The 27,221-nt window shown below is 40.8% G+C and overlaps 1 protein-coding gene across 1 annotated transcript in view; it reads right to left on the minus strand.

The window, feature by feature from the left end:
• LRP5 (LDL receptor related protein 5) overlaps positions 1-27,221 on the minus strand; it is a 130,626-nt gene that overhangs the window by 11,609 nt on the left and 91,796 nt on the right. The window contains exons 8-20 of the mRNA XM_071427633.1: positions 21,033-21,249; positions 19,282-19,571; positions 17,070-17,296; positions 16,569-16,753; positions 15,814-16,137; positions 14,807-15,009; positions 14,297-14,508; positions 12,252-12,442; positions 9,148-9,357; positions 6,897-7,022; positions 3,738-3,974; positions 3,085-3,195; positions 202-438 (exon numbers count right to left, since the gene is read on the minus strand). Coding sequence (XP_071283734.1) covers positions 202-438; positions 3,085-3,195; positions 3,738-3,974; positions 6,897-7,022; positions 9,148-9,357; positions 12,252-12,442; positions 14,297-14,508; positions 14,807-15,009; positions 15,814-16,137; positions 16,569-16,753; positions 17,070-17,296; positions 19,282-19,571; positions 21,033-21,249 — 2,770 coding nt within the window. The remainder of the gene's footprint in view (positions 1-201; positions 439-3,084; positions 3,196-3,737; positions 3,975-6,896; positions 7,023-9,147; positions 9,358-12,251; positions 12,443-14,296; positions 14,509-14,806; positions 15,010-15,813; positions 16,138-16,568; positions 16,754-17,069; positions 17,297-19,281; positions 19,572-21,032; positions 21,250-27,221) is intronic.

Raw genomic sequence — 27,221 nt, forward strand, 5'->3', positions numbered from 1 at the left:
GCTGACCATAGCCATTAAAGTGCAAGAAAAGCTAATAGATTTTACATATTTGATTCAAATGACAGATTCATCCCAAAACCACCGAGCAGACCAACATCTAATTTCTGCTCTTTGAAAACTCCACACCCAGCAGCCTTTATCGTGTGTAAAACTCGAAACCCAGACAATGGAATGGTGCTGATTGGATGCAAGCACCCTTACCAGTGAAAGTGCCATGTTGAGAACTTCCTGGAGCGATGAAATTGAGAGGGACGTGGGGGGTCCCGCTGACATACTCGTGCGGGAAGGGGCTGTTGGGCCCGGCGTAGCGCTGGCACACCACCCGCTGGCACACAAAGTACATTCCCCCCATGACAAACAGGGACAGGATTATCCCAATGACAGGGCCAATGGCACTGCTGTGTGGCTGCGACTCGTCTGAGGCTGGCTTCGATTTTTCTGGAAAGAGACGAGAAGGAAATGAAACGTGGTCATTAAACATGGAGCAGGGTACGTGCTGCTGTCCTGGAGCTCATGCAGCAAATCAGGCAGCATGCAGCCTTTAAAAGCATCTGCATCACACTCAGGCATCCGTGACTCCAGATACTCTGATTCAGTACACAAGACTTCATGCTTCCTCTTCCCCTCCATAAAGCAGTAGGAGCAAAGTACTCTTCTTTTTGTTGAGCAATTTATCTTGTAACAGGATTACTTATCACGATAGAACAAAGGTAGAGAAAGTTCCCTTTTCTTCCCTGCCCTCCAAAGTCAATGGGTCAAAGATGGAGGATACTCATAAATATTAAGTCCTTAATCAGAGAGGATTGCCCTCTCAAAAGCCATTTGGGCTAGCAATAACATGAAAAATCAAGAAAATTTACCAGTAGGGAAGGTACCATATATACTAAGCAGTGGATGTCTTCCTAGCCAACACAGCTCTTAAAACAGAATACTTTTCCTTCCTAAAATATTACTTGCTTTCAAAGAAACCCTACCTTATAAATTGGAAGGAAAACACAATCCAAAGTATCTCAAATACTTTCTATTCATTATTTTTTCCCCTTATGTAGCTGAATGTTAAATAATAAAAGGTGCTGCAGTATTTGAGATGATCTACACCTCACATCTCTCCCTGATTATGGGTAACACATTCAAAATTCTTGCCAGATAAACCTGACACCTCCCTGTTTTTCACATATGCAATGGTCTTCAGGAAAAGCAATTTTTTCCATGTGACTCACACATTTATAATTTTATTCTTTAACAGACACTAATAGATATATTCAAAAAGTCAAGAAATCAAAATAAACTTGTCCAAACTTTACATGCTCTGTTCTAACTATAGACCCCTTCCCCCTTGTTGAAGTTGTAAGTGAAAGGGTTCATATAAGATTCAGGCTTTCACTTCATAAAATTTTTCTCCAGTGGTTCTGGTTTCCATCTCAGTGGAAGGGAATGAAAAACAACTGAAAACTGGAGAAGGAAGATAAGGAAATACAAAGATCTAGGAATACACTCTTAACAGCTCAGCATCCAGAACTTATTTCTGTCTTAAACTCTTTATCTTTTTTCACGCTTACTAGTGCATGACAACTTTAATGTCAGCTAAGATCCTAATTTTCAAATAGTCAGATTAGTTCAGCCATGATACCAAAAAAAAAAAGCAAAGCCAAAATTAAAACATATTCCCAAATTAGCTATTTTAAAACACATAATTCTCATTTTGGTTAAACCTAGCTTCTTTTGAATGCAAGATCCTTATCTAAAAGGTAGCAATCATTTTTATTCCCTACTTGAGTTCTTTCCCTCAGTCAAGTGGGAAACCACAGAATGCTCTGTTCCACAAAGAGGTCCAGAGGAGACAATCCTATGTCTACATAAAGACACATTTAAACCAGTTAAGACCTAATTGCAGGACTAGACCCAAAGTGCAAACAGGAAACAGCTGCATTAACTTGGCAGCAAGAAAGTTTGCCAAGCACATAAAGAAACTGAAGGACAAAAAAAAAAAAGAAGAAGAAGAAGTGGCCTTATATTATCCAGGAAGCTGGAGGAACTGGATGAAAGCTAAAGACATAAACAGAAGATGTGGGAGAAGCATGTTCAGTCTGAAATTTCCAACAATTTCTGTCTCCATTCTTTTAGCCTTTTTTTCTATTCACAACTAGGGCTCCTTTCACCATTCTTACTCATGAATAAACTTTTCCTTGCAGTATCCACCATGAAGATGGAAGGAAGAAACAAGGCTACCTTGGACCAAAACTGGTGAACTCTCCTCTCATCCCAGCAGTGGCACAGCTTCTGACAACTGGTGCTTCAAAACATGACAAATCTAAGATATTAAAAACTTCACAATCCACTAAGGCTGGTCCTATAGGCAATGTAAGTGCAGCATTACTCTACACAAACCCAGTGCAAGCTATTTGTTCAGAATGAGCTACAGACAGAGCAGCACATCTATTTGCTTTTATTCTAAAATGCTTTGTTTCAACTATTTTACTAAACCACTTGTGTGATTCTAAACGCTCCTTCCATCTGCCCCATTGCCTGAATATTTCATGCTCTAGTCACCCCAACAACAAAACAACAGAAATTGCAAGAAGAGCAAAAGTAAGTCTATTTTACTGTTCACTTTGGACTGCAAAGTAACAGACTCTCTAAGGACTAACACAACAGCTGCTATCAGCATGTCTGTAACTTCCATATACCTACTGCCATGAGAATTCAGTTCTATTTTTTCCAGAAAAATCAACATCTCTCCATATATTTTTTTTCACACCTGCACTGTAAGAGACCAGTTTGTGGTCTCTTGAGGACACTTGCTCATTGCATGTTAGCTCCTCCACATAATTAGCCTCCAGCTTGGCCCTGTTATTGCAGTGGATAGGGCTGCACATTTTTAAAAGCCACTCTGGGTTTAGCAGCAGCTCTGCAAGTTCCAAGGTACTGAGCACAGTCAAATCAGGTTTCCCTAAGGATAGTTCTGAAGGCCCTTCTGCACTGTTCTTCCCTGAAAGAATATTGCTCTGCAAAGCCCAGGGCTCTGCTCAGGGGTGCAGAACATGCCCAAACACAGCAGCTGCATGTCAAGAAAAGCCATCTCACCACACATGAGCTCGTCAGAGCCATCGATGCAGTCGGGAAAGGAGTCGCACTGCTGCTTCAGGAGGATGCACTGCCCGCTCGCACAGCGGAACTGGTTGGGCAGACAAATTGCTGCATGGAAAGAAAGGGAAAATCAGGTACTGACAGCACAGGAGCATTTGAGCCTCTTGAGAAAACTGAAACAAGTGAGTTTCATATTATGATCATGTAGGTGCCAGAACACTGCTGCGGGTAAACTGCAAGCCTGTGCATCTCTGGTTCTCCCCGCTTGCTGCTACACCTCTTACTCAGTGGAGCTAAAATAAAATTCTGGCCCCAGTAACTCCCAATCCTTTGTCAAATCAGTCCTGCTGGGGCAAAACTAAGATCAAATCAGCAAGAATCTCTTACATTACCTAATAAAGTGTGGTTGATCACCTGACATGTTAGCAAAATATAGTAATGTGTAGTTATGTACTCCATACCTATATTATGTTTACATAATAGACATATTATGTATAATATATCCTTGCTAAGTACTTGCTATATTTCTTATCTGTATTCAGGAACTTCTGACTTAACAAAAAGGACTTGTATCTACACATTTCAAGAACAGCTAGAATCCCAAAGGGATGCTTGTGTTGGAACCATGAGTTCAGGAAAACTGATCTTACTATCACAATCTGCTTCATCAGATTTATCTTGACAGTCGATTTCTCCATTACACCGCAAGTGTGCATCAATGCACTGTCCCTTCTCACACTGGAACTGGGATGCAGAGCATATGGGGCAGCTGTCTTCATCACTCTGGTCATCACACTCAGGAAACCCATCACACCTCCATGCCATCGGGATACAGTCAATCTCTCCAGTTGCACAGGTAAACTGGTCTGGGGAGCAAGTTGGAGGTTCTGGAGAAAGAGAAAACAGATCAGATTTGTATCCTCAACCTTATCCCTTTCACCAGAGTAAAAGCATGATAGAGTTTATCAAGAAAAGAACTTATTCTTTCCCTAGAGTTCTTCTGTGCCTACATTAAGATTCCAGCTTAGAGGAAAACATGATTCTGCATAAGGAATGAAATTTTACCAATTTTACCTCATAACAAAAATTGGATGCATGCTAATAGAAGAAGTTTGCTTTAGCAGTCAAGCACTGAACTAAGGACAGGAGCTACAAATACTTACTCTACAAATACTTGCTTTGTCTCTAACAGTTGCCTTTTGGAAGACACTGTCATATACATAAATACAAAAGAATACTCAATTTCTGATTGCAAACCAGATTCTAAACAATTCTAATCCCTGCAATTATATTAGGCTGGACCAATTCTTCATTAAAAAACCTGACACATCGAGTTAATTGGCAATGAATACATCTAAAACATACAACATGTAACTTCTACAGTATCTGTTTCATTATTTTTCCAGGGTTTTTTCAAAAAAATTTCTGAGTCAGTTATGAATTGAAAAATATGAATGGAGAAAAAAAATATCTTTATAGGACTAGTAAACATTAGGCTAAGCTCTGTTGCTTGAAAGTCTCCAGGCTGCAGGTCAGTGAAGGTTCAGAGAGCAGTGTAAGAAGCACTGCAGACCTGCCCTGATCTTATATTCTCTCACTACAGACACAGACCACTTTAACTTGTGCTGGGACTTCCTTCAAGTTTGACTTTTCATGGACCCCAAGACTCTGGTATGACTCCTTTTCACATCCATACTGTTGTTCAAGTTGCAGTGAGGCACTGACAGCATTAGACAGCAGCTACAACCCCATATAGAGATGCAACAATTATGCTCTTATAAGGCATCCACAGCTGCTTTCCTCAGAATGTCAGGAGACAAACACAATCCAGGTCAAGGATCTATTGCAAAAAATGCTCCAAATTCTTACATAGAACAAGTTAGCACACAATTTTCCACTACTGTTATCAATGAAAATCCACTCAGTTGTTGTCAGTAGCAATTAGTTACAGTCAAAAAGTGGGGCCATCTCAAAACAGCCCTGCAGCAATCACATACATTTCCACAAATTTGAAAAGTTGCTGGATCAAACCCCTGTGACATAATGACATCATTTAGCAGAGGCAGCCACTCCTCCCCACAGCTGCTGTTGCCCAGTAATGCTCTGAGTAGATATTCACCACTTGGATTAAGAGAGAACCACATCATACCCTACACCTATAACAACAATATGACCAAGCTAGAGGTGTGCTCTGGCACTGAGGGTAACACTCCTCTGGAAGCCCAGTGGGCTTTTCTTAAGATTCAGGCTCAGGAACTTCACAAAGAGCCCAGCATAAGGAAAGTTTCTTAGCTGTATGAGTATTTTTTTCTCCTGAGGGTGGTGCTAAAAATTCTAGAATTACATGCAGTTTTTAAAGTGCTGCTGTCCTTTCTTCATTAGGGAGAAAAAATTCACGAATGAGACAAAAGCAAAATCAAGAGCTTGAAAAACAAAATGCAAACAAAAATCAAAATGTGCTTGGGTTTTGAAAAACGTATTATTTTTTTAAAGTTCCTCATTTTTGATTATTTGGAGGAGGAATATGAGAATTACAAATGTAGCCAGTGACCTGACAGCTGTAGATAAGATAAAGATGCCAGACACACACATTAAGGTGAATTATATTTTGATGCAAGTGTGCTGTTTATATAAGTCAACAGACAGATCACTACTTCTGCATTTAAAGGCACATTTAATGTTGCACTGTGGTTGCACTTGGCAAGAACAAGCTTGCATTAAAAAACTTGACAAAAGCATTTGTAAGGAGGTCCAGAACATGGACAAATGCTCTCCAGCCAACTAAGCTATTTTGAAACACTGGGTAGTGGCTGTTACTAGGCCAGATAAGATGGGTTAAAAACTGTTGCAGGCTTAGTGAAAGATTAGAATAAAAAAAAAAAGACACTGAAATGGAGGCCCCTGAATTTTTAGATTTATAGTTGAAGCCCCAGAGGAGTGGAATGTGAGACTCACTCACTGCCCATGTTGTGCAACAACACTACAGCAAGAAGTATAATTAGATTGATCCACCCTGCCCTCCCCATGTAACCACCACTACTCTAAAGCCACATAACTTGTTGTGGTCATGGGAAAGAAAACAGTTTATCATGGAAATGACTGTCCCATGGGAGTTCAGAGTTCAGCCAGAAAATGAAATCCACAGCAAAATAAATACATGAGAAGTCAAAAGGACCAACAGAACCAAACAAGTTAAGATATAATGCCTCCCAAAAAGAAACAATGTTTTCTTTTGAATCTCTTCTGCAAGTGTAATGCTTTAAAAAAGCATCCTAGTTTAAAAAAAAACTAGGATGGCAAAAAGGAAGGCTAAAGGAAAAGTCTACCATGTGGAAAGAGGAGACCTACCTTAATTAAAAAGAATCTCAATAGAGCCTACATTTGATAAGTAGCCAGTACAGTGTTTCACATTATAAGGCCAAATTATTTTCAAAGACTGGAGTCTCGTACTCTGGGAAACATAGGCATGATTTCTGCTGCTAGGCCATCACAGGTTGATGCACTGTAACATCATCTTATAAACACTTGTTAAAAGCACAAACCTGTCACATCATACAATTATAAAAATCTCAGTAGAAGATGCAAGTCTTTTAAGGTCAAATAAAAATATTCTGCTCAGAATGAGAAGTCACATGTGCCCAAAACCTCAAGCAGAAAACATCTGGTAGAACTACCAAAGACTAATTTAACACATGATGCAGCACAAGATATACAGAAAAACTGTAAATCCACATTTTGGATTGGAATGCAACATCAGCCACCACATTTTTGATACAAATTGATTAGCAGTGCTGTTAAACATAACTCACCTCCACATGTTAAGAGATTCTGCAGAAGCACAAGGTGCTCAGGGCATGAACATCTTGGAGTTCCATCCCCTTTGGCAATGCAGATGTGTGAACACCCACCATTGTCACGGGAGCATGGATGCACAGCTGGTGAAACACACAAAATAATATTATATAGCATAAAAGAAATTATAATTATTCCTCAATAGGGCAAAAAAACTACTCACAAACCACTTCTGTCTGAGTAACCAAGATTTCACTACAAATTATTAGGAAGATACATGCAGGATTTTTCAGTTCAATGCTTGAAAGCTGATTTAATACTTCATAAGGACAAAATTTCTCCCAGTCATAGTAACAGAGCAACCTGATTAAGTTGAAGATGTCCCAGCCCCTTGCAGGGAGTCAGAACTGGATGACCTTCAAAAGGTCTCTTCCAATCCAAACCATTCTATAATTCTATCATATGGAGACTTTTCAAGAACTTTTAAAAAGAATTTGGGAGCTGAGGTGAAGAGAACTGAAAAGCCAGATTTGGGAAGGCTGCATTTACATCTTACCTAGATCCCCCCCTGCATTTCTAGGGTAGGCATCAAGAAACAATATATGTCTTTGTTTAAAGACAGGAAAGTATGCGTTTGTGCTCCTCATCAATTACCCTGAGAGGTCCTAAAAGAACAATTTTCTAATGAACATTAGGTGGATAAGAAACAGGCACCGAGATGGGAGATCACTATGTGATGACCCCAGCCCAAAGGAGTCAGAAGAGAGACAGTCTCTTGCCTGCTTATTCAGGCTGATAGCTGAGCATCTGCTGCAGCAATCTGTGGGGCTACAGCTTCTGTTATTTGTGATGCTGCTGAACAGTGCATTCTTTCCTACTGCTCAGCACCAAGAATTTAGATGGGGAAGAAATTGTATAGATATCATAATTTCTCTACCAAAGTTGTTTTTCAACTGTCCAGGCTTCTCAGCAACCTGCTTTCTACCTTTAAGAAATTAATTCCTTTATACAGTGTTTCAGGCATGAGTTCCTCACAGAGGTGCATGCATTATATACCTGCATGTGCCTATGTATATTTACTCCCCTGTTGTAACAGAAATCACCTATGTAGAAAATTTTTCAGCTGCAAAAGAGGATTCCTTTTCCCTATTTTAAATAAACACATGGGGAAAAAGCAAACCTCTTTTTTAACACTGTTGAGAATTAAAGAAAAAAAATCTTTTTGCTTCAGTCAGTATTACCTTTGAAATATACCAATATATGTGAAATGTGTGAAGTGGCGCAGAAGAAGAGCTGGGTATTGTGAAAGAAAGAAAGAACCTCTAGGTCATGATTACCCCATAGCATATACTACAGTTTAAATGCTTATGTTACCTGATTTGTAACAACTTACCCACATACACAAGTTCAAAAATACTTCCAGCCATCCCAGACACTAATGTATGTGACACATAGAGTGTTTGTTGTGAGTTTAATAATTTCTCCTGAGAATTAAAGCATTATACAGCAATGTATCCTCCCTATATAAGACCACTCATCACAGGCAACAGAGACCTCTGTCTCCCACATTTTGTTTGTGATTTTGTATTCTCTTTTACAATCCTGTTAAGCAGGAGGAGCTGTAGGTTGTAATTTTGAGGAGTGACTGCTTGAAAAGGTTTCTGCACTCTCCACCAAACCATCGTAATTTGGACCACTACTCCAGAAAAAGAACATCCTGCATGCATGACCCCTTTCAGATGTGAGCACCTAAAATGCTCCACCTCTGTTGGGAGACAAATTCCACATCCACAGTACAACTCACTGTAGGAGCTTCCTCCCCATTTTGCCTCCCTCACTGCAAGATTTTACATCATCCACTGTGCTGAGCAAAATCAGACATACCTTTACATGGGAGTCTGAAGCACCTAGAGACAAGGCAAGTACAACCCTTTTGGTTCTTGTCAGAGTTTTTTCCAATACCTATAACTTGAGTGTACTTAGAAAATTAACAACCAGAATTTTAAATAGCTTTTAGACTGAATTCAGTGTCATGTGAGCTTGCACAAGCAGGTAACTCAGTGCCATGATACCACATTTTCTAGCTGGACAGCAATAGTCCCCTCCACAAGAAGGAGAAATTTGTTTCTCCTCCTCTCCTGCAACCCTGACTGGTCAAGTTGAAAGCATCCACGGCTTATTTGAAGCCCATGGGCAACATTATTACAACATCCAGCGGGATGAGGACTTTGAGATACAATGACCAAGACATCAGATACTGAAACTCACAGAATTCTTCCATATCCAGCTCTTCCACAGCATGAATGCCTGTCAGGTGAGCAATCCTGCCTTGAATTCTAGTCCTTTTGTAGCCATTCACTTTCTCCACTCTCTCAATCATCTGCTGCTGACGATCAATCCAATACAGGTGATTCCCCAGCACAGTGAGTCCCATGGGCTGAAGAATGTTGGAGTCCTCCAGGGTCACACGGTTGGCACCTGAGACCAACAAAAACAAACACTAGTTTTACACCAGTCAACTTCTAAGTTATTCCTTCAAAAAACATCACAAAGCAACGTCCCAGCTAAAACCAAACCCAACCTCGGAGACAGTGAGCTACAAGGTCATTGACTTCATCTGTTTCTGCTTGTTCAGTGTCATCTCAGATAGAAGCTACCCGTTCCACATCTGGAGGGCAAGCAGAAACCCAGCTCATCCCTGCACAGCCTGGCTGGTCAGCCAGCCATGCTCAGCCCCACACTGACATCTCTGTAGTGTGCAGCTCTGAGCACTCCCATAAGCTGATACAGACTCAGCCCTTGGGCCTAAGGTTTTACAGTACACTCACACATGGAGCTGTACACTTTTTCTGGAATATATAAGTGAGAGCGAAATACAACCACTTCAGTTTCACTGCTGTTACTCAAATAGAACATTTTCATCATGCAAAGCAAGACGCAAGTACCAAACCTTGTCCCAAACCTTGTCCCAGCCTAACCACAGATATATGATCAAAAAAGAAAAGCTCTTTAAAAAAACCAACTTTTTAATTTAGTAACCCACCAGAAAACCCAAACTTTAAATGACTCAATATGCTCCTAAACAGGAACACTGTCAAATGCTCAGGCTCTATGCTTTATAAAAATGTGTGAAAATCTGCTTTAAGCCAGTGAGTAAAAAAGAGGTCAAGTAAAAATGCATTTATTATCAGTTTTCACTTTAATTACTTGCATCTTCTTACGCAGTCTTCTACTCCATACTGCTCTACACTTGGAGTCATTTAGTTATTGCTTTTATTATTCTTTTCTAGGGTGAAGACATCCCAAATTATTCTATTAATTCACTGAAACCATTCTGACCCTGTGTATGCCTGTGTAACTGGATATACTTGATTTAAAAAATTAAAATTTAAAACAAAATCATAACTTGGTGCTGCTTCTGCTCTCATAATTAATTTTGGAACTATGACCTTATGTCTGCTTGTATATAAAAAAATGTAAGTTTTTAGTATCTACAAAAAAGAGATTATAGAATCCACATAATAAAAGTGCAATGAGAACTGAATTCAACTGATTTGCTGCATAAATTATGCAGAGCTCAGCCAAGCATGAGCAGGTTCTATTAGTTTTGCTGCTAGAACAGCTCCAGAGGAGAGCATGAAGATGACCAGAGGGCTGAAGCACCTCTCCTATGTGAACAGGCTGAGAGAGCTGAGCTTGTTCAGCCTGGAGAAGAGAAAGTTCTGGCGAGATCTCAAAGGAACCTTCCATGACACTGAAAGGGAGCTTCTAAAAAAGAGGGAGCCCGACTTTTTGTATGGGCAGATAGTGACAGGACAAGGGGAATGATCTAACTTTTGGTCTAACTCCAAATTAGAAAAATTCAAGAACCTTGTAAAGAAAACTGTTAGATGGGTTTATAGTTCTTTCAGCCCTCTCTGAAAGTTAAGCACTGGACATCTGAGGCTATTCCCTGATTTAGCAGGATGCTGTTTTAATCAGGGTACAGCGCAAACTTCAGGAATCTCCATAACCATGTCACCTCTACAAGTCTATAATGGAATAAGGGTATCTAGACCAGTTTAACTGGCATGAATGATGCTATACACAATTTTGGTCCCATTTATTCAGCAGCCTTAGTTTATGCTAAAAACCTTTTCCTAACACATGTCCATTTTGCTCAGAAAACTATTTTCTCAAAAATATTTTTTCAAAAGTATTTTGCTCATTTTCTTCTCAAATGTGGTTTGTTTCATAGGTCAAAGTATTCTCTTCCTCTTATCTTCTTTTCTCCTACAAATTTTTGTAGGTTCTCTGATGCCTATCCTGGACTGAGCATTTTGTGGCTGCTCAGGCAGTTTGACAATACTCCCCCCTGTTCAGCCTGGTAACTGATGAAAGACATGGGCTGCTCTACCTTCCCATCTGCAGCTTCATTGCTTTCCTCTCCACTTTGGAAGAGTCTGACCTTGAGTCAGTTTTAGGTGCTCAAAAGCAAACAATCCTTGTAAAAAGGTGAGCAATCTTCTGCTGTTTTAGTTCATTGCTTCACTGCAACACAAGGGAAGGATGTGACCACACAGCAAGAAGAGTCACCAAAATTGGAGACTCGATTCTCCATGGCATGTACCAATCACTACAACAGCCCAGCTGCTATTCCTTCCCACTTGTTCCCTTCTCTCTGCACTTCCTTTATGGGCTTCACTTCTTGATACAAGGATGATGATGAGAGAACAAGTCATGAGTCAGAGAGTCGGGCCACTATATCCCCTGTTTTATACTGCTCACCAGAGCAAATTTCTCCACTTCTTCAGCACTATCAAGGGCTTCTAAAAAAGTCAGTGATGAATTGTGCTAAGATCCATGAGGTGTTATTGCTTTGTATATGGAGTAATGCTTTATATTACTAATATGGGGAAACTGTGATGAATTGGCATCTCTCCACCGTGTTGCAACATTGTTGTTTCAGATGAGCTGTCTTATCACCCAGAAAAAAAAAAAAAAACCATTGCCCTTTCCTCTGTTTTTTCAAGCTACCTTGATTTATTAAGCTGTAAGCTCCAGAGAAAGAAAAATTGAAAAGTATGCCAACCTTTCAAACCACTAAGAAAAAAAAAAGGGGCACAGAGGAGGTTATTTAGGGGTTCCATGACTAACAACGCTTTCAGAACACATCAAAAGTCAAATGGCCATCTTGAAGGGTGTCAATCATTACAATCACGTCTATTCTAATTAGATCAAAGATGGGAGCCCACCAGCAATTGTTGTCTGTGACTGCCTACACAGAACTGGCAGCGGTAGAGATGAAAGTCACCAGGCTCAGCATCAAAGAGGGAATGATGTCCTGGACATGCTACCAGTGTGCTGCAAATGTTTCACTTCAGAGCACATACCTGACAGGTCACAGCTCTCAATGCGCTTCAGATCTGCATCCACCCAGAAAAGCTTTCCAAGCTTGTTGTCAACCACCAGGGCGACAGGTCGGATCAAGCCAGTTGTGAAAAGCACTTCTCTCTCTGTGCCATCCAGGGCTGCACGCTCAATCTTGGGGGCTCTTTCCTGCATGTTGGTGAAGTACATGTACCTGAGAACAGAGACAGCACCACTCACTGTGAGCTCCAGGGACAGGGAATTCCCCTCTGCACACAGGGTCTTGTAACCCACCTTCTAAGTGGGAATGGTTTCACAGGCATGGCTGTGGTGGCTGCTCCCAGGTGCAAAGATCCAGAACCAAACATCTGATAACTGACACACTTAGCCTGAAATTAGTAGGATTTAACTCCATGCCATAAAGTGCCTCAGCACTGCTGCACCAGCAGCACTGCTCCTACATGGAGTTCAGGGTTGTAAGAGACCCACACAGACCTTCTGCAACTCTCCCTGGGTAAAGCTGTCCCCACTTACAAATCAAAGTCCAGAAGTTCTTTCTGACAAAAAATCCCATTAACCACCACCTCCTCTCCTTCTAGGTTACCTTTCCTTCTAGGTTACCTTTCCTTCTCAGCAAGTAAAATTTCCTACTTAACTTGAGAAAAGATTACAGATGTTCCTGACATCTTAGTTCCATGAATTCTTTATATCTGTCTAAGCCAGTTCAGTTGCAAACAAAAGCAGTCTCTGTCATCCTCATGGATAGAGAAAAAAGGGTTTGTGCACCCCCACGATGAACTGAGACCTCTTTAAAGGAAAAGTCCATTATTTTTTCAGTGGTGAGTAACATGGGCAAACTCTCCAACAGCATGGGCTGAATTTCTGCACAGCCTTTCCTTATGGAACAAGGAGGGGAGGCAGCAATCAGAACATGCACCCAAGGGAGAGGTGGAGGAAGGAATTTCTGTAATCATGGCAGAAGCCGTTGCAGATCACTCATTCAGCTCTCCCAGACAGTCACAGTGTTTAACACACTGTCTTCCTCATTTTTCCTCCTTTAATTCAGAAACGGATTTAGCGTTCAATCACTTGAAAACCTGACCAGAAAAGTTGAGAGTTTTAGAGATCAACAAACCCAAACTCCCATTTTAATGGGGAAAGCAGATAAGCTTTTATAAATACAAACTATATCCAAGTGACTTAGTCCCAATAAGATTAGAATCTTTCCTCTAATCCCCCTCTCCCCACAACAACTTTTGAACAGTGCAGAGTACAGTGGTATAAAACACCAGTCCTATAAACACTCCAGACAGTCTCTGGATACTACTGTATCCACACATTTTTGAAATATTATCATTCAACATCTGTCAAGCACATGGTAAACCATTTAGCAGTAAACTGGGATTTAAGCATCTCACTTATTCAAGAGAACAGTGAAGCACCATCTACCTTTGACATCTAAGAAGGAAGCTACTAATTACCAGAAGCAGAGAGAGTGTCTCTTGAATCTAACCAAAGCTACTTTGCAGCAAAACAACCTATTTTCCTCCTGTGGGAAATCACTCTAGTGCATCCCACCTGCTTCACTTCATTTCAGATGTTTTTAAGATACACATTACATCAGAACTAAGTTAAGAATGTATAGAACATATGGGGTTCAAGTGTTTAAGCTTTATACTGCTACATTAGCAGGAATAGTTGTATAAAATTCGAGGCTCCTTTCTTTACCCCTGGAAACATTTGTTTTATGATGACTAAACATTTATGACCCAGATTCTGAGGTGATACAGACTCTCTTGTTTTTGCTATCAGGTGGCAGGGCTGTGCATCCACAGAGAGAACAGTACAAGGTGGTTTTACTTTGCTGTCACCCCCTGGGTTAGTGCCTCACCCATGGCTCTGAGAACAGAGGCAAAGGAGAGAACAGGAAGAGAAAGCTGGATATCTTTAGAGCCCAGAACCAGGTAAGCAGTCACCTACACCCCGAGCAAAATTCGAAACTTTCTTTGCAGAAACAGACAGATGCAGCACAAGATTCCCAGGCACAGAGGGGCAGGAGGGAGCTCACCCCCGCTCCGCGTTCACCACGATGGCCCTGGGCCTGTCGTGCTCGCCCCGCAGCACCATCCCAATGGATTCGCCGCTCAGCCGGTGCACGTTGACGGAATTCGTGGCCTCGCAGGTCCAGTACAAGGTGTGGCTGTAGATATCAATGCTGAGGTCGTGGGGCTGCTTCTCTGGGTTCTGGCTTTGGTTTGGGGTACTCATTACAGTGAAAGGCTGCAAGACAACACATGGACAATGATTTCCAGCCATCGCTCTGATGATTGACTGAAGAACACTGATTGCACAGAAAGCATGGTTTACCCGCCTGATGGTTTAGAAACCCCTAAAACCACAACCCTAAAAACCTTCTCATATATAATTCTCATATATAAAGAGAATATCCATGAGTAAGTGCTGACAAGAGCAGTTGACAGTGATGATCCCTTGGTATGGTAGATAGAAGAGGAGGGTCAAGCATAAGGTAAAGCACACAAAAAGACTGAAACAAACTATATACAAGATGTACACTTGCCTGTGTACCATCATCTTTGGCTCTTTTTATAATATTCTGGCGTCCATCCACCCAGTAGATCAATTTATCTAAGGGATCGTAATCAATAGCCTTGACATTCCTCAGTCCATGCATAGGTAGGATGATATCTGGGCTCTGCTGATCATCAGGTATCATCCTGCTGATGGCAGACTTCTGGCTAAATAGCAGGAAACTGGCAGGGGCTGAAACAAGCCAAAACAGAATGCATGAGAAAGCACAATTCCCAAAAATATATCTCCACAGAAGAAACAGAGTATTTAGAATAAAGTCACAAAGAGACACTAATATTCACAATGAAAATTAAATAACCCATAACTGGAGACTTTTGCTGTAAAGTTGAAATGTTTCTTTCTATAGTTATAGAAGGAGATCAGGTTAAATCTGCAAGACCTGCCTTTCAAAAATTCACTCTTTCATTCAGTTAAAAATGCCTTATATGCTACTATGCACCCATTTTCTATTCATTTGTCATTTCTACTGGAAATTTAAGTTCCTATTGGACAACCAGTCAACTGGCAGGCTCATAATATCACATGCAGGGAGAAAACAAACTTATATGTATTTTAAGTGCACTGCAAGTTGGGCAGACTACTTAGGAGTTAGACTGCTTTACTGGGTGTTATTTTAGCTGACTTTATCAAGCATGTAAGAGAAAAAGACATTTTGTCTTGATAATTTCTTTTCCACCACCTACACACTTAGGTAAGGAGTGGGAAAGCTTCACTCACACAGCTGAATCACCTAGAAAGCACTTCTGGTAAAACAAGAAAGACCAGACTTGACAGCACTGTCATTTCTAAGACTTGAAATACAAATCTCCATAACTAGCACATGTCACAAAAATGGATATAAAATTCCATACTCTGTCCTCCTATTCAAAGGTCACTTTTAAAACCAGAACCTTTGAAACACACTTGGGACCCCTTTCCTTTAGCACCTGGGAGCCATAAGCACTGAAGAACACAATAGCAAACAGAAAGGCTTACAACTGCAGTTCCTGCTGTTGGGATCCAAGGTGTAATGAGCAGCACAGCCACACCTAAATCCATTTGGGATGGCAAGGCACAAGTGACCACAATGGCCATTATTCTGCACACAATCATTTAAGCCGTCCTGACGAGAAGAATGGAAGACCAATATATCCATCACAAAATCCAGATGGCCCTGAATAAGGGTCCTGTTCTTCCCACTGGTCTTGTCTGCTCTTTCTATGCTGTGAAGATTCCAGTCTGTCCAGTAGATGTAGTCACTGTACTGGGTTAATCCAAATGGATGAGGTAGATCATCTGCTATGATTTCTCGTTCTTGTCCTGCAAAAACAAGGATAACCCACTAAAGGAAAATTCCCATGGCATAAAATGAAGAGTGTGACTGGCATGCAGAAAAAGATTCTTCTTCTTTTTAAAATAAAACCTGATTTTCCAAATCAGCATCATGGGATTCTTTATTAAGTAGTATCTGCTCAAGAGGTAACATTTTGAGAACTCAGAGGCCATCTCTGCTTTGGTACAACACAGACAGTGTCACACCAACAGAGAGAAATGACATCTCACTACCATTATAAATCATGATATGGTTATTAATTTATGAAGGTTTTTTAAAATTTCTCTAACACTTAACTCTCCATTTCCTCACAGAGATTTACTATTAGTTACATTGCTCAAATTTCCTATTATTCAATTACTTTACTATGACCAGTGCATATTTCTGTACTGTCTGGTGTAATTTAACATTAGATTACCCAGCATATTTGATGACTCAATCATGCTTGTGTCTAAGTCAGTCCAGTAGAGCCTTTGGTCCACATAATCAATAGTGAGGTCATTGGCACGCCCCACTTTGTCCACCAAAGTGATGCTGTTTGTCCCATCCATGTAGGCTCGGACGATCCTGGGCTTGCCTCCCCACTCAGTCCAGTACATGTATCTGCAATGAGAAGTGCAACAAAAACAGGACATCAGCCAGGTATAGCTGCATGCTTTGCCTTTCTAAATTTCTTTGCAGCACTTGAAAAAAAAAACCAAAAAACCCCACATGGTTATGTGCAGCATCACAATACTCCTTTTTTTAACATGATGGCAGAATAGCATTTTTGACAATTATTACTTTTTCATTGTAACCCATAGAATGGTGGAAGGTTTACTGCCTTTTCAAAGACTCTGAAGAAACAGAGCTGTGCCAAATAACTTGCTACATACAAGAACACCCACACAAAGCTTTGAAAAACAACAGAGTCCCTTACCCTTTGGTGGGATCAAGAGCCAGAGACCTTGGGTTGTCCAGGTCCTTCCACACAAGCACCTGCCTGTACTGCCCGTCCAGGCGGGCGACTTCGATGCGATTGGTTCCAGTATCTGCCCAGTAGAGGTTCTTGCCCATCCAGTCCACAGCCATTCCCTCAGGATAATCTAGCCCAAACTCAATCACATGCTCAACAGAGCTCCCATTCATGAAAGCTCGGCTTATGGTCTGGAAAACAATGGTGTAAAAATGTTACAGTGCTTATGGATACCCCAGTGAAATAAAAAGGAATAATGATCATGAAGTTTGGTGTACAAAAAGAAATTAGTACAAAAAACCCCAGACATTGTTACTTTTTAAACAACTAATTTCTGTTGTCAAAAAAGACATAGAAATTCTCAGGAGAAAAACACCTGAATTTTCAGAAAGCTAGTGGTTTCTGATGGCCAGACCAAGACATCTGAAAAGGACATGATTTCCAGAAAGAAGTATGTCGCTGCAGATTCTTCCTTGACACCTCTCCCTCTCTTCTATTTGCACACAAGAAGCTGCTTTTAAAAAATTATTTAATTCCCTGTAATGTTTTAAGTCTCAGAAACACATCTCAGTGGCATCTAAATTAAATTGTTTCTCATAATCAGTCACCTGGAGCACGTCTACATCAGAGCACATCTACTGATCCCATCTACATTTTAGTTATGCACACTCATCAGAATAAGTCATAGGGCAAGGACTGCACACATATAAATAAGTCACTGCTAACAGCACAGAAACAATCCCCAGGGAAATAGTAACTTCCAGGACCAAATACCCACACCCTTGCTTATCAACACTGAGCAATGAGTCTACATGCCTGCCAATATTTCGGCTATTGATTTCTTAATAATTTGGTACATGGATGTGTAAGGGTCAGAGACATTTTACACTTTTAAAGGTAAATGTCAAACCCTGAAATCCCATAGGGTAGTCTTTGAAAATGTGTCCTCCTATAACCAGAGGCATGCAGGGACCAGGGAAGTGGTGGGGACCGAGCTCACAGAGATCACTGTGAGCTCTGAAGTTACAATACCTACTCCTGAGCAGCTAGATGTGGGGGACAAGGGGAATGACAACCCAGAGGTGCTGGAAGATACCTGGTATGTATATGCAAATAGAGTAGCTGGAAAATTTGGGAGGCAACAAACAAGTAAAATGTTTTCCAGTTCTGCACAGACTGAGATCTACTCTCTGATGCAGCTGAAGTGATGTGCTTTCCAGTGCAAGTGGTTAAGTGTCCATAACTCCTGCTCTCCACGTGCTTGTGTGAGATTTATTTAGTAACTGTGTCTACACTGCACTAATTTATTACACTGGCACTCTTCCTGAAGGAACGCTATCCACAGCACAGGCAGCACTGCTAACTCTGAAGCACAGCCCTCATTAGTCCTCACAGAGAGGCTAAGGAAACTGCCCAAGCCCTGCAGGCTCCAAAAGTGAGCTTTGGGCACAATGGCAAGGAAACTCTGATTGCTCTTGGAAAACCTATTAAGAGTCTAAATAGAATAATTAAGTTCCAGTGAAGTGAATCTGTTATTTTCTACCAAATACTTAGTTCACTTCAAAAGTAACACTGATGAAGAGCAGAACCCTGAGTTTAGCACGCACCTGGATGTGAACCAAACATCACAGGAAATGTGTTCTGGGGAACACATTGAGATAGAACTGGGGGCAGGTGGGCCCTTAGCACAGTGTGGAGGAGACTGGACAAGTTCCCTGGCTTTTTCTGTGCCAAACTGAAGCCACAGACTAACAGCAAAGAATCCAAAGTTCACTTTCAAATGTTAATACTGAATACAATTGTCTTCCAAGTCAAAACTGGAAGAGGACAGAAAACGCAGGGGGCTGCTGAGCTCAATGTTTAAATTACTCTACTCTGACATAAAATCAGCTTTTCTACAGCAGATATATATATGGATGCAACACATCCAGCATCCAAGATTGAGGCATTTGGTACGAGCAGACACCACTCTGGATTTTTATTTGAAGCAGGAAGATGCCTGTCACCCTACTGTGCATTCAGCAACGCAACTGTCTTCATCTCCAAGGGTCTCCCTTGGATGCAATTCAATGACAACACTGGCAACTGCAGGACAGATCATGTAACAGAGACCTTTGTAAGATCAAAGTAATTGCTCTGTGGCTTTATATTCAAGGAATTCACACGTCAGTAATACCTTCAAACTAACATCAGTCCAATAGATTCTGTTATCAGAGACATCAAAATCCAGAGCAGATGCTTCCTTGACTCCAGTAAGAGGAATAGCAACATCATTATTATTGGTTTCAAGGGAAATCCTATGAATTGCTGCTCTGCTTGTGAAAACTAAGAAGGCTTCAGGAATGATGCAAGTCTTCATGTCACTCAACAGCTCAAGGCCGATGGGACAGGCACACCTGGCCTCCTGGGGTGTAAAGAAACACAGATGGCTGCAGCCTCCATTGTTCTCTGCGCATGAATTAGTTCCTTTGAAAAAATAAATAAACAAAACAACAAACCAGAACAGGTATTAGTGCATTGAATTAGTTCCTTAAAAAAACCAAAAAACCCCAACAACTAAAACAAAACACATTTTAGTGCATTGTGAAGGTAAAAGGGAAAGGGGAGCACAGGAGGTTGAGCAAAAACACGGTATAATTTTCCAAAATAGGTTAACACTATGAGTTGTCAGCAGGGAATTCTTAAAAAAAAAAAAAAAAAAAAAAAAAAAGGCACTCCAAGTGGATCCTTCCTGTCTACCCAGGATTACAAAGCTGGACCTATCCCTCCTATTGTACAAATACCAAACAGATCTTTCTTGCCTCCCAAAGTTTAAATTCGTTCACTGAAGACAGATAATTAATTAGCTACTTTTCACCAAGTACTCCATCTTTGTATCTCTTTGAAACCACCAGCTTTTAGAAATGTTCAGTGATACAAAAGGGCGAGAAAAGAGCCGGATAATCGCAGTTCTTTCCCACCTATTTAATTAAAAGCTGAGAAGAGCCATTAGCAGAAGCAGTTCCAACAAGATCACCACCATCTCACACTTATTTTTTCATGTGATGGGGATGGAATGTGTAGGGGAAAGTAAGGACCAACACATACATGAGTGCCTCTCTCCATCTGCTGGAACCAAGGATTTAGGTATTTTAAGTATATCACCACGCACACAAAAGAAATTCTCAAAGATCAGTCTCAACCAGGGCTCTTTTCATTTTCCCTATTTTAGGGCATACGTTTTTCAGACTGATGCCATTTCTCCATTGTGACTCTTCTCAGTAATTTTAACAGCTGACTAATGAATCTGTTTATTGCTATGCCCAAATTCCAGCGTTCCTGGTAGCTGGAAAATCTGTGGTGCAGTGAAGCCAGGAGGTCCTGTGACACTTGCTGCACAGTTTCAGCAGAGGACCTCAAACACTGGCTGCACCTTTCAGAGATGCAATGGAAGGACATGGAGATCCAGCTGCTGATACTTTGCTAAGGGCAAGTTTTAGTTGTTAAGATTTAGGTACAACTGAGATGTTAGGAGTTAATATTTAAGTGCCACATGCTTTGGGGCAGTGTGGTAATGGTGACTGGCTGTGCCTATACCACTCAACAGTGAAAAGCATTCTGCTAACATCATGGGACTTTACTCTGGAAGGAAAGACCAGCAGGAAATAGAGCATTTCTCTGAGAATGATTCCTGTAGCACAGAGCAATAAAATCCTCATAAAAATTGAAAGAGTGTAGTGAAAGCTCTGGAAGATTTATGTCACTAAAAACTGGAAGCAACTTCTTTTTCAACACTGTATTTCACCAACTTTAGAAACAATAGGTGTCATTTTCCTTTCAAACCCATCAGATCACAGTTATTCTCATTACAAGTGATCAACAGCTGCTTAATGAAAGCAAGGCCATATTAAGACTCCTACAGACCCATGCTATGTTGCCCGTGCTTACCAAAGGCCTTGGTGACACTCGTTGCCTTAAGGCCCATTAAATCTGGCAGCTGATCAATAATGATGTCTCTGCTGGCCTTTATCTTGTGAACTCTTTCAATGCTTCTTCTCTGCCAGTCAGTCCAGTAGATGTAGTCTCCCAGCAGTGTGAACCCAAATATGTGTGGAAGCTTGTCTTCTAAGAGGGTTTTCCTCATTGTTCCGTCAACGTTTATGACCTGTGGGATGCCCATAAAAAAAAAGGAAAAAATAATATTCTCTAATGTGGATACAATTAAAACAGCAATATCAATTGTGTTTTGAACAGCTACTGCTATGCAAGTAGCTCTTGATATTCCCAGCATGTCCTTTCCATGATTGAGATTTTCTGTGATTGAGATTTTAAATAATCTCCTCTTTGCTGTTATTTGGAAATTGTTTATTAAGACTCATATTAAAGCTGTACCTTGTAGGTGATTATGCTCCCTTCTCCATGCAGTGCTTCTATTTTCTTGTGATTTAACGATCTAACTTTTAAATTTCTGTTTGAGCAATAATTATTTTTTGTTACAAATACGTGTAACTCTATTGTAGTGTAATATGAAATCATTAAATGCCTAAATTCTGGCAGTCAAAATCAACCATCACTTTTAGCACAATTTTACTAGAGTTGTAAGGCTCTGTTCATATACAATAAACAGCAGAAGCATCTAAAATTAATTTTTTTAACATGACCAATGACAATTATCACATCTTTCTAAACTAGCATGTGGATTTCAGTACGTTCATGCATGCATTTCAGTAAGTTTATTTTAAATTCAAATACATTTAAGAACAAAATCTCCACTTTAAAACCTTACAATACTCTACACATTTGTGAAAACAGTATGCATTTTGATTTGATTGGCCATAAATGAAAGTAATTTCCCCAAGCTGAGCCTGTTTTGCCTATCACAAATAACTGCCTTTAACTGCTGAGTGATCTCTCCCTGTCCTTATCTTGATCCACAAGCCTTTCCTTGCATTTTCTCTCCCCTGTCCTGCTGGGGAGTGGAGTGCCAGAGCTGCTTTGGTGGGCACCCGGCATCCAGCCAAGGCCAACCCATGCGAGGGACATGCACTGGATTTTCCAGCTGCCACCAGCCAAACAGCAGAGGTGAACAGCCAGCCACTGATATGACTGTACCCACCTGTGCCCTGCACAAAAATCATCCCTTTAACAGCGGTGAATTTGAACAGAGGCTACAATGTACACCCCTGGACTCCTTCCAGACAAAAAGCCTCCTGCTGGAGACAGTTAAAAATAACACTGGCATTCCTGCAAATGAAGTTTCAAGGGAGCTTTGTATCTGCCCATCAACTTACTTGATGGAGTAGCAGAGACTGAAGATTAGCCTCTTTTTATTCTGTTAAGCTAAATAGAGTACATTAAAAAGAAAAAAAAAAAACTAAAAAACTGTATCGGTGGTTAAAAGGCAAATGGTTCTGCAATTATGTCATTACATCATGTCCAGGCAAACCCCAAAAGCTCACTTATTTAGAACACTATCAGTCCCACAGGCAATACTGCAGGTTCAAAAGTTCGTCACACATACTCAGGTGCTGGAGCCAAACTGATGCCACACTTAGGACAGCATTTCCCTTACAACAGTGCAGCAGCAGGATGAGGATGAAGCTTCCACATTTCCATCTACCTTTACAGAAATGGACAGTAGAAGTATAATTCAAACACTAGAGCTGCTGACTGAAATGTACAAGGGAAGACTGAATCCAAGGATGCAGACACATGTATTGAAACCCATGCACATCTGTGGATGTTGCAGACAACACCAAGCTGCAGAACTTCAGGAATCTCATGAGGTTCAACCAGGCCAAGTGCAAGATGCTGCACCTGGGTCAGGGCAAACCCTGGTATTGACACAGGCTGGGATATGATGGGATTGAAAGCAGCCCTGCTGAAGATGTGGGTGTAAAACATCTCCATAGGCCAGCCATGTGTGCTCCTGGCCTGGAAAGTCACTCATATCCTGGGCTGGATCCAAAGCAGGGTGGCCAGAAGTGGAGAGAGGTGATTGTCCTCCTCTACTCCGCTCTGGGGACGCCCCACCTGGAGTGCCAGTAGCCAGCTCTGGGGTCCTAGTACGAGAGAGACTGAGAGCCAGTTCAGAGGAGGGCCACAAAAATCACCAGGAGGCTGCAAGACTTCTGCTGTGAAGAAAGGCTGAGGGAGTTCGTGTTGCTCAGCCTGGGGAACAGAAGAGAGACCTTACTGCAGCACTCCCAAATTACACACTGTTCAACATATTTGGGAAAGGAGGTCCAAAATATGGAATCAGACAGCAATAAAATGTTTAATAGCTTGTATTTTGGTTAAGAAAATAATGGACTAAATGTTTGCTGTCTCCCTCTCCCAAACATTCCTCCCCAATACTACAGACAGAACACCAACAAAGGCAAGCAGGCTTCCCTTGGACGCAGAAAGGGCAGCTCTGACTTGGAGGATTTTTCTGTGCTGAGAGCAATCGAGCCCTCTAAGTGGTAGTTAGTTTATGGCAAAAAGCAGGAAATGCCCTCTCCCTGAGATGGTATCATAGTAGGAGCCAGGGCAAAGCTTGAACAGGGAGGTGTCACATGCAGGTCAATACAGGTACATGTACACAGCCTTTACTTCAAATTTTGCTGCCATCCACCTTCCCAGAGATCCAGCTCCACTCTAGCATATCAAATGAAATCACGAGAATTCAAAGTAAAAATCTACAAACAGGCCCCATAATATGGCAAAAAGCACAACTCCTGTTATTAAATCAGCACTTCCCATTTCTTCAAAGGGACTAGAATAATCCTGTAAGATCTTTACCCTCTCCTTTCCAAATTCAAATATCTTCTCAACTCAACAGACCACTAGAAGCCTGTGGAAATAGCACATCATGTAAATATTTACCATGTTGTTCTTCTGCTGGTGATATTGGGACTGCAAGAACCTTTACAATGTACATGTACAACATGGAGGAAAGACAAGAAAAGATAATAAAATACCATATTAACTGATCTTTTAATATCTGACAACTAAGATCTGCTGACTGCAGACAAAAGGGAAGACTTTAAGGTGCAATCCTTATAATTTAGCACAAATTGACTAGAATAGGCTTTACTCTACTCAGGGTTTTCTTTCCCTCTCTGTAAGTGATAAATGGATCTCAAAGGATAAATGAAACACTAAATGTGTTGTGCTTTACACATGAAACACTGAAAGCTCCCCTTGAACAGCGTCACACACTGAAAGCCCCTGATTAGTCTCAAGACTTCAATGACAAATGTCCTAATGAGGCCTTGCCAAGCTCAGCTAAAATCTGTTGTGGGCAAAGTGAAATCAACATCAAACGCCTTAATGAACTGAATTACACAAAAAACACAAGAAGGTGGTAAGGTGTGATTTTTTTTTAGATGCTGCTGCAATGTATGCAAAATGATTTTACAAATATTTCTAAATATAACACTCAAAAGCTCTTGGCTCTTTGAAGAAGATTAAAGTAAAACAATGCAATTAAATTCTACACATCAGCATGGATTCATGTAGTCAAGCTGTATTTCAGGTGCATCTATGAAAAAACCAGCTATTCAGCATAGACACAGGACATCTTTTGACAGAAAAACAAAGAGACCTCTAAGACCATACCCCTCTATTTCAGTCACTAAGATAAAACAAAACTTATTTGATTGCTAAAGACAAAGATGCAGTCAAATGGAAATCAATTCTTGGGCTGAGCTAAATCACTGTGTGAGCAGACACAGCAGCTTGGCAACAGTAAAGTGACATGACTGGCATATTCAGGAGACTCATGTGGTGGGCTTGTAGCTCTGTGAGTCTTGCACATCTTGTGGAAAGCTGCACTTTTGCTGTGAGGGTGCCTGAGAACTGGAACAGGTTACTCAAGGAGACTGTGGAATCTCCACCATTGGAGCAAATCCCAAGTGATCTGGTCATGGCCCCAAGCAGCCACCTCCAGGTGACCCTGCCTGAGCAGGGCTTGGGCCAGCTGAGCTCCAGGTCCCTTCCAACCTCCACCCTTCTCTGAATGGCTTCTAAGGCTTTCACCAGCAGACTCTGGAGTGGCACCTTCAGTGAACATACCCAGCTTTCTCTAGCTCAAGAAAGAACTTGTGAGACAGATCAGGAAGGTAGCATAGAAAGGAAAACAGGAAATTCAGCAGGGAAAGAAAAAGACAAAGAAAAATGGAACGACACAGAAAACTCCTATAGGTAAAGAAGCCTGCCCCAAAAAGAGAAGAGTGAAGCAGCTGTGAGCAGTCTATACCACAGTCTATATTCAGCTGAGTGTAAGCCATTCATTAATATTTCCAACAGCTGAAACACAGCCACCTTTCATCAATGCTTTGGGATAAAAAAGTGACTTGTTAATAACCCACAAACCAACCCAACCACCTACAAAGAGGACAAATGGAACAGAATATAAATCTACAGAATAAAAAGTGGTACTTTATAGTGACCTCCCCTTTTCTCTGGGAATAATATAAACAAAACATATTGTTATCCTTGTGCTTATATTACCACTATGTGAAGCAGTTATTTATTTGCAGTGGTGATCTGTTCATATTTTTCCATAAGAAATCACCATCACACCTAGTGTTCCCTTAGGACTTCACAACATTTTTTAGCTCCACAGAGAGTGTTGCATTTTCAGACAGACTTTCCAAAATACGAGCACATGAAATAGGCTCTAGCAGACACTGATAGATGGATGATCTTCTTGTTGGAAAGGCTGTGTTAGTTAATAAGACTGTGATTTTGAACCTGCTTATGTTTTATAAGCCTCTTCTAAGAGTAGCTAATGTTCTCCATGAATTACATCAGCCTGACATTTCCAGAACTTTTTTCTGCTTAGAGGATAGCAGAGGATTAAGGGTGCAGCTGGTCAATTCTGTAACTTACCTCTAATAGGCAGGAACACAATTGCATACTTAAAAACTACTTAAAAGGGGAAAAAGTTAAACACAAAAATAATTTATGGCAACTGGTGCTAGCCCCTAAAGCACGCAAAAACTACTGAATTAGTATTCCAGTTTTATTTTTAGGTAGCTGCTTATTTAACACACCTGAGGGAAATTTTACCTTCAATAAATAGTTTTTCATTCTCGAATTCTGACCACTGTGAGCTTAAAGGGGCATGCAACAACTCTGAAATTTAGCTAACACCCATTATGAAAACAATATGCCTTTCCACCTTCTAGATAACCAGTCTGGGAAAGGTGAAGAAGAATTTAAACTTTTCACAGGAGTATTTTTAAAACTCATGTATCTTAATTTTTCTCTCCTGATTTCCCATTTCTTCAAGGGACTAGAATAATCCAGTAACATTATCTTTCCATATTCAAACATTTTCTCAACTCAATAGACCACTAGAAGTCTGTGGAAATAGCACATCATGTAAATATCTACCAAGTTGTTTTTGTGATGGTGATATCGGGACTGCAAGGACATCTATAATGTACATGTACAACATGGAGGAAAGGCATGAAAAGAAACACAATGAGCTTGATATGAAAAAAGAGTTGTGGTAAACTTTTGAGTCCAAAAAACCAATCAGCAATTTCAGCAGCCAACTGGAATTTCTTAAAAAGTCAAAAGGATGCCAAAAATAGCAGAAACAATAGATCCTGACATAGAAAGTGGCACCAATACTGGTCAATCTTTCCAAAGAAAAACCTGTCTCCTGTCCAATGATACCATGCTTAACATTAACTTGCAACGAAATACAAAGATAAATGTAGTATGCACTACTGCTATTTTAATTCTTTTTGTTTCCTTACCCCAAAATAGGTGGATTTTAGTGGTTTTTTCAAAAATAATCTTTTATGTCACAGCCAATGAGAGGTTCCTGCACAATTGATTGAGAAACACTGGTCGAGTCATGCCCCCCTCCCGAGCCCTTACAATGCAGGGTTCTCTTGCAGTCAGCCTCTGTCCACAGCAAACTGAGATTCAGCTGCTGGTGTTTTGTCCAGCACAGTGGGACCTCTTGCTCAGAACTCAACTTCTTAGCACTGCCCTGGAGAATCATAACATATTCTTTTTCTCAGCCTCACCACAGTGCAATTATCTGAAGTCACTTGTAGCTCTTCACACCGTGCTAGCACCTACAGTGCTTCGAAGAGCACAGGAATGATCCCTTATGCCCTAAGTGACCACAAG

Source organism: Agelaius tricolor, unplaced genomic scaffold (genome assembly GCF_023055355.1).
Source record: "Agelaius tricolor isolate 1412-34295 unplaced genomic scaffold, bAgeTri1.0.p SCAF_5, whole genome shotgun sequence".
Taxonomy (NCBI): Eukaryota; Metazoa; Chordata; class Aves; order Passeriformes; family Icteridae; genus Agelaius; species Agelaius tricolor.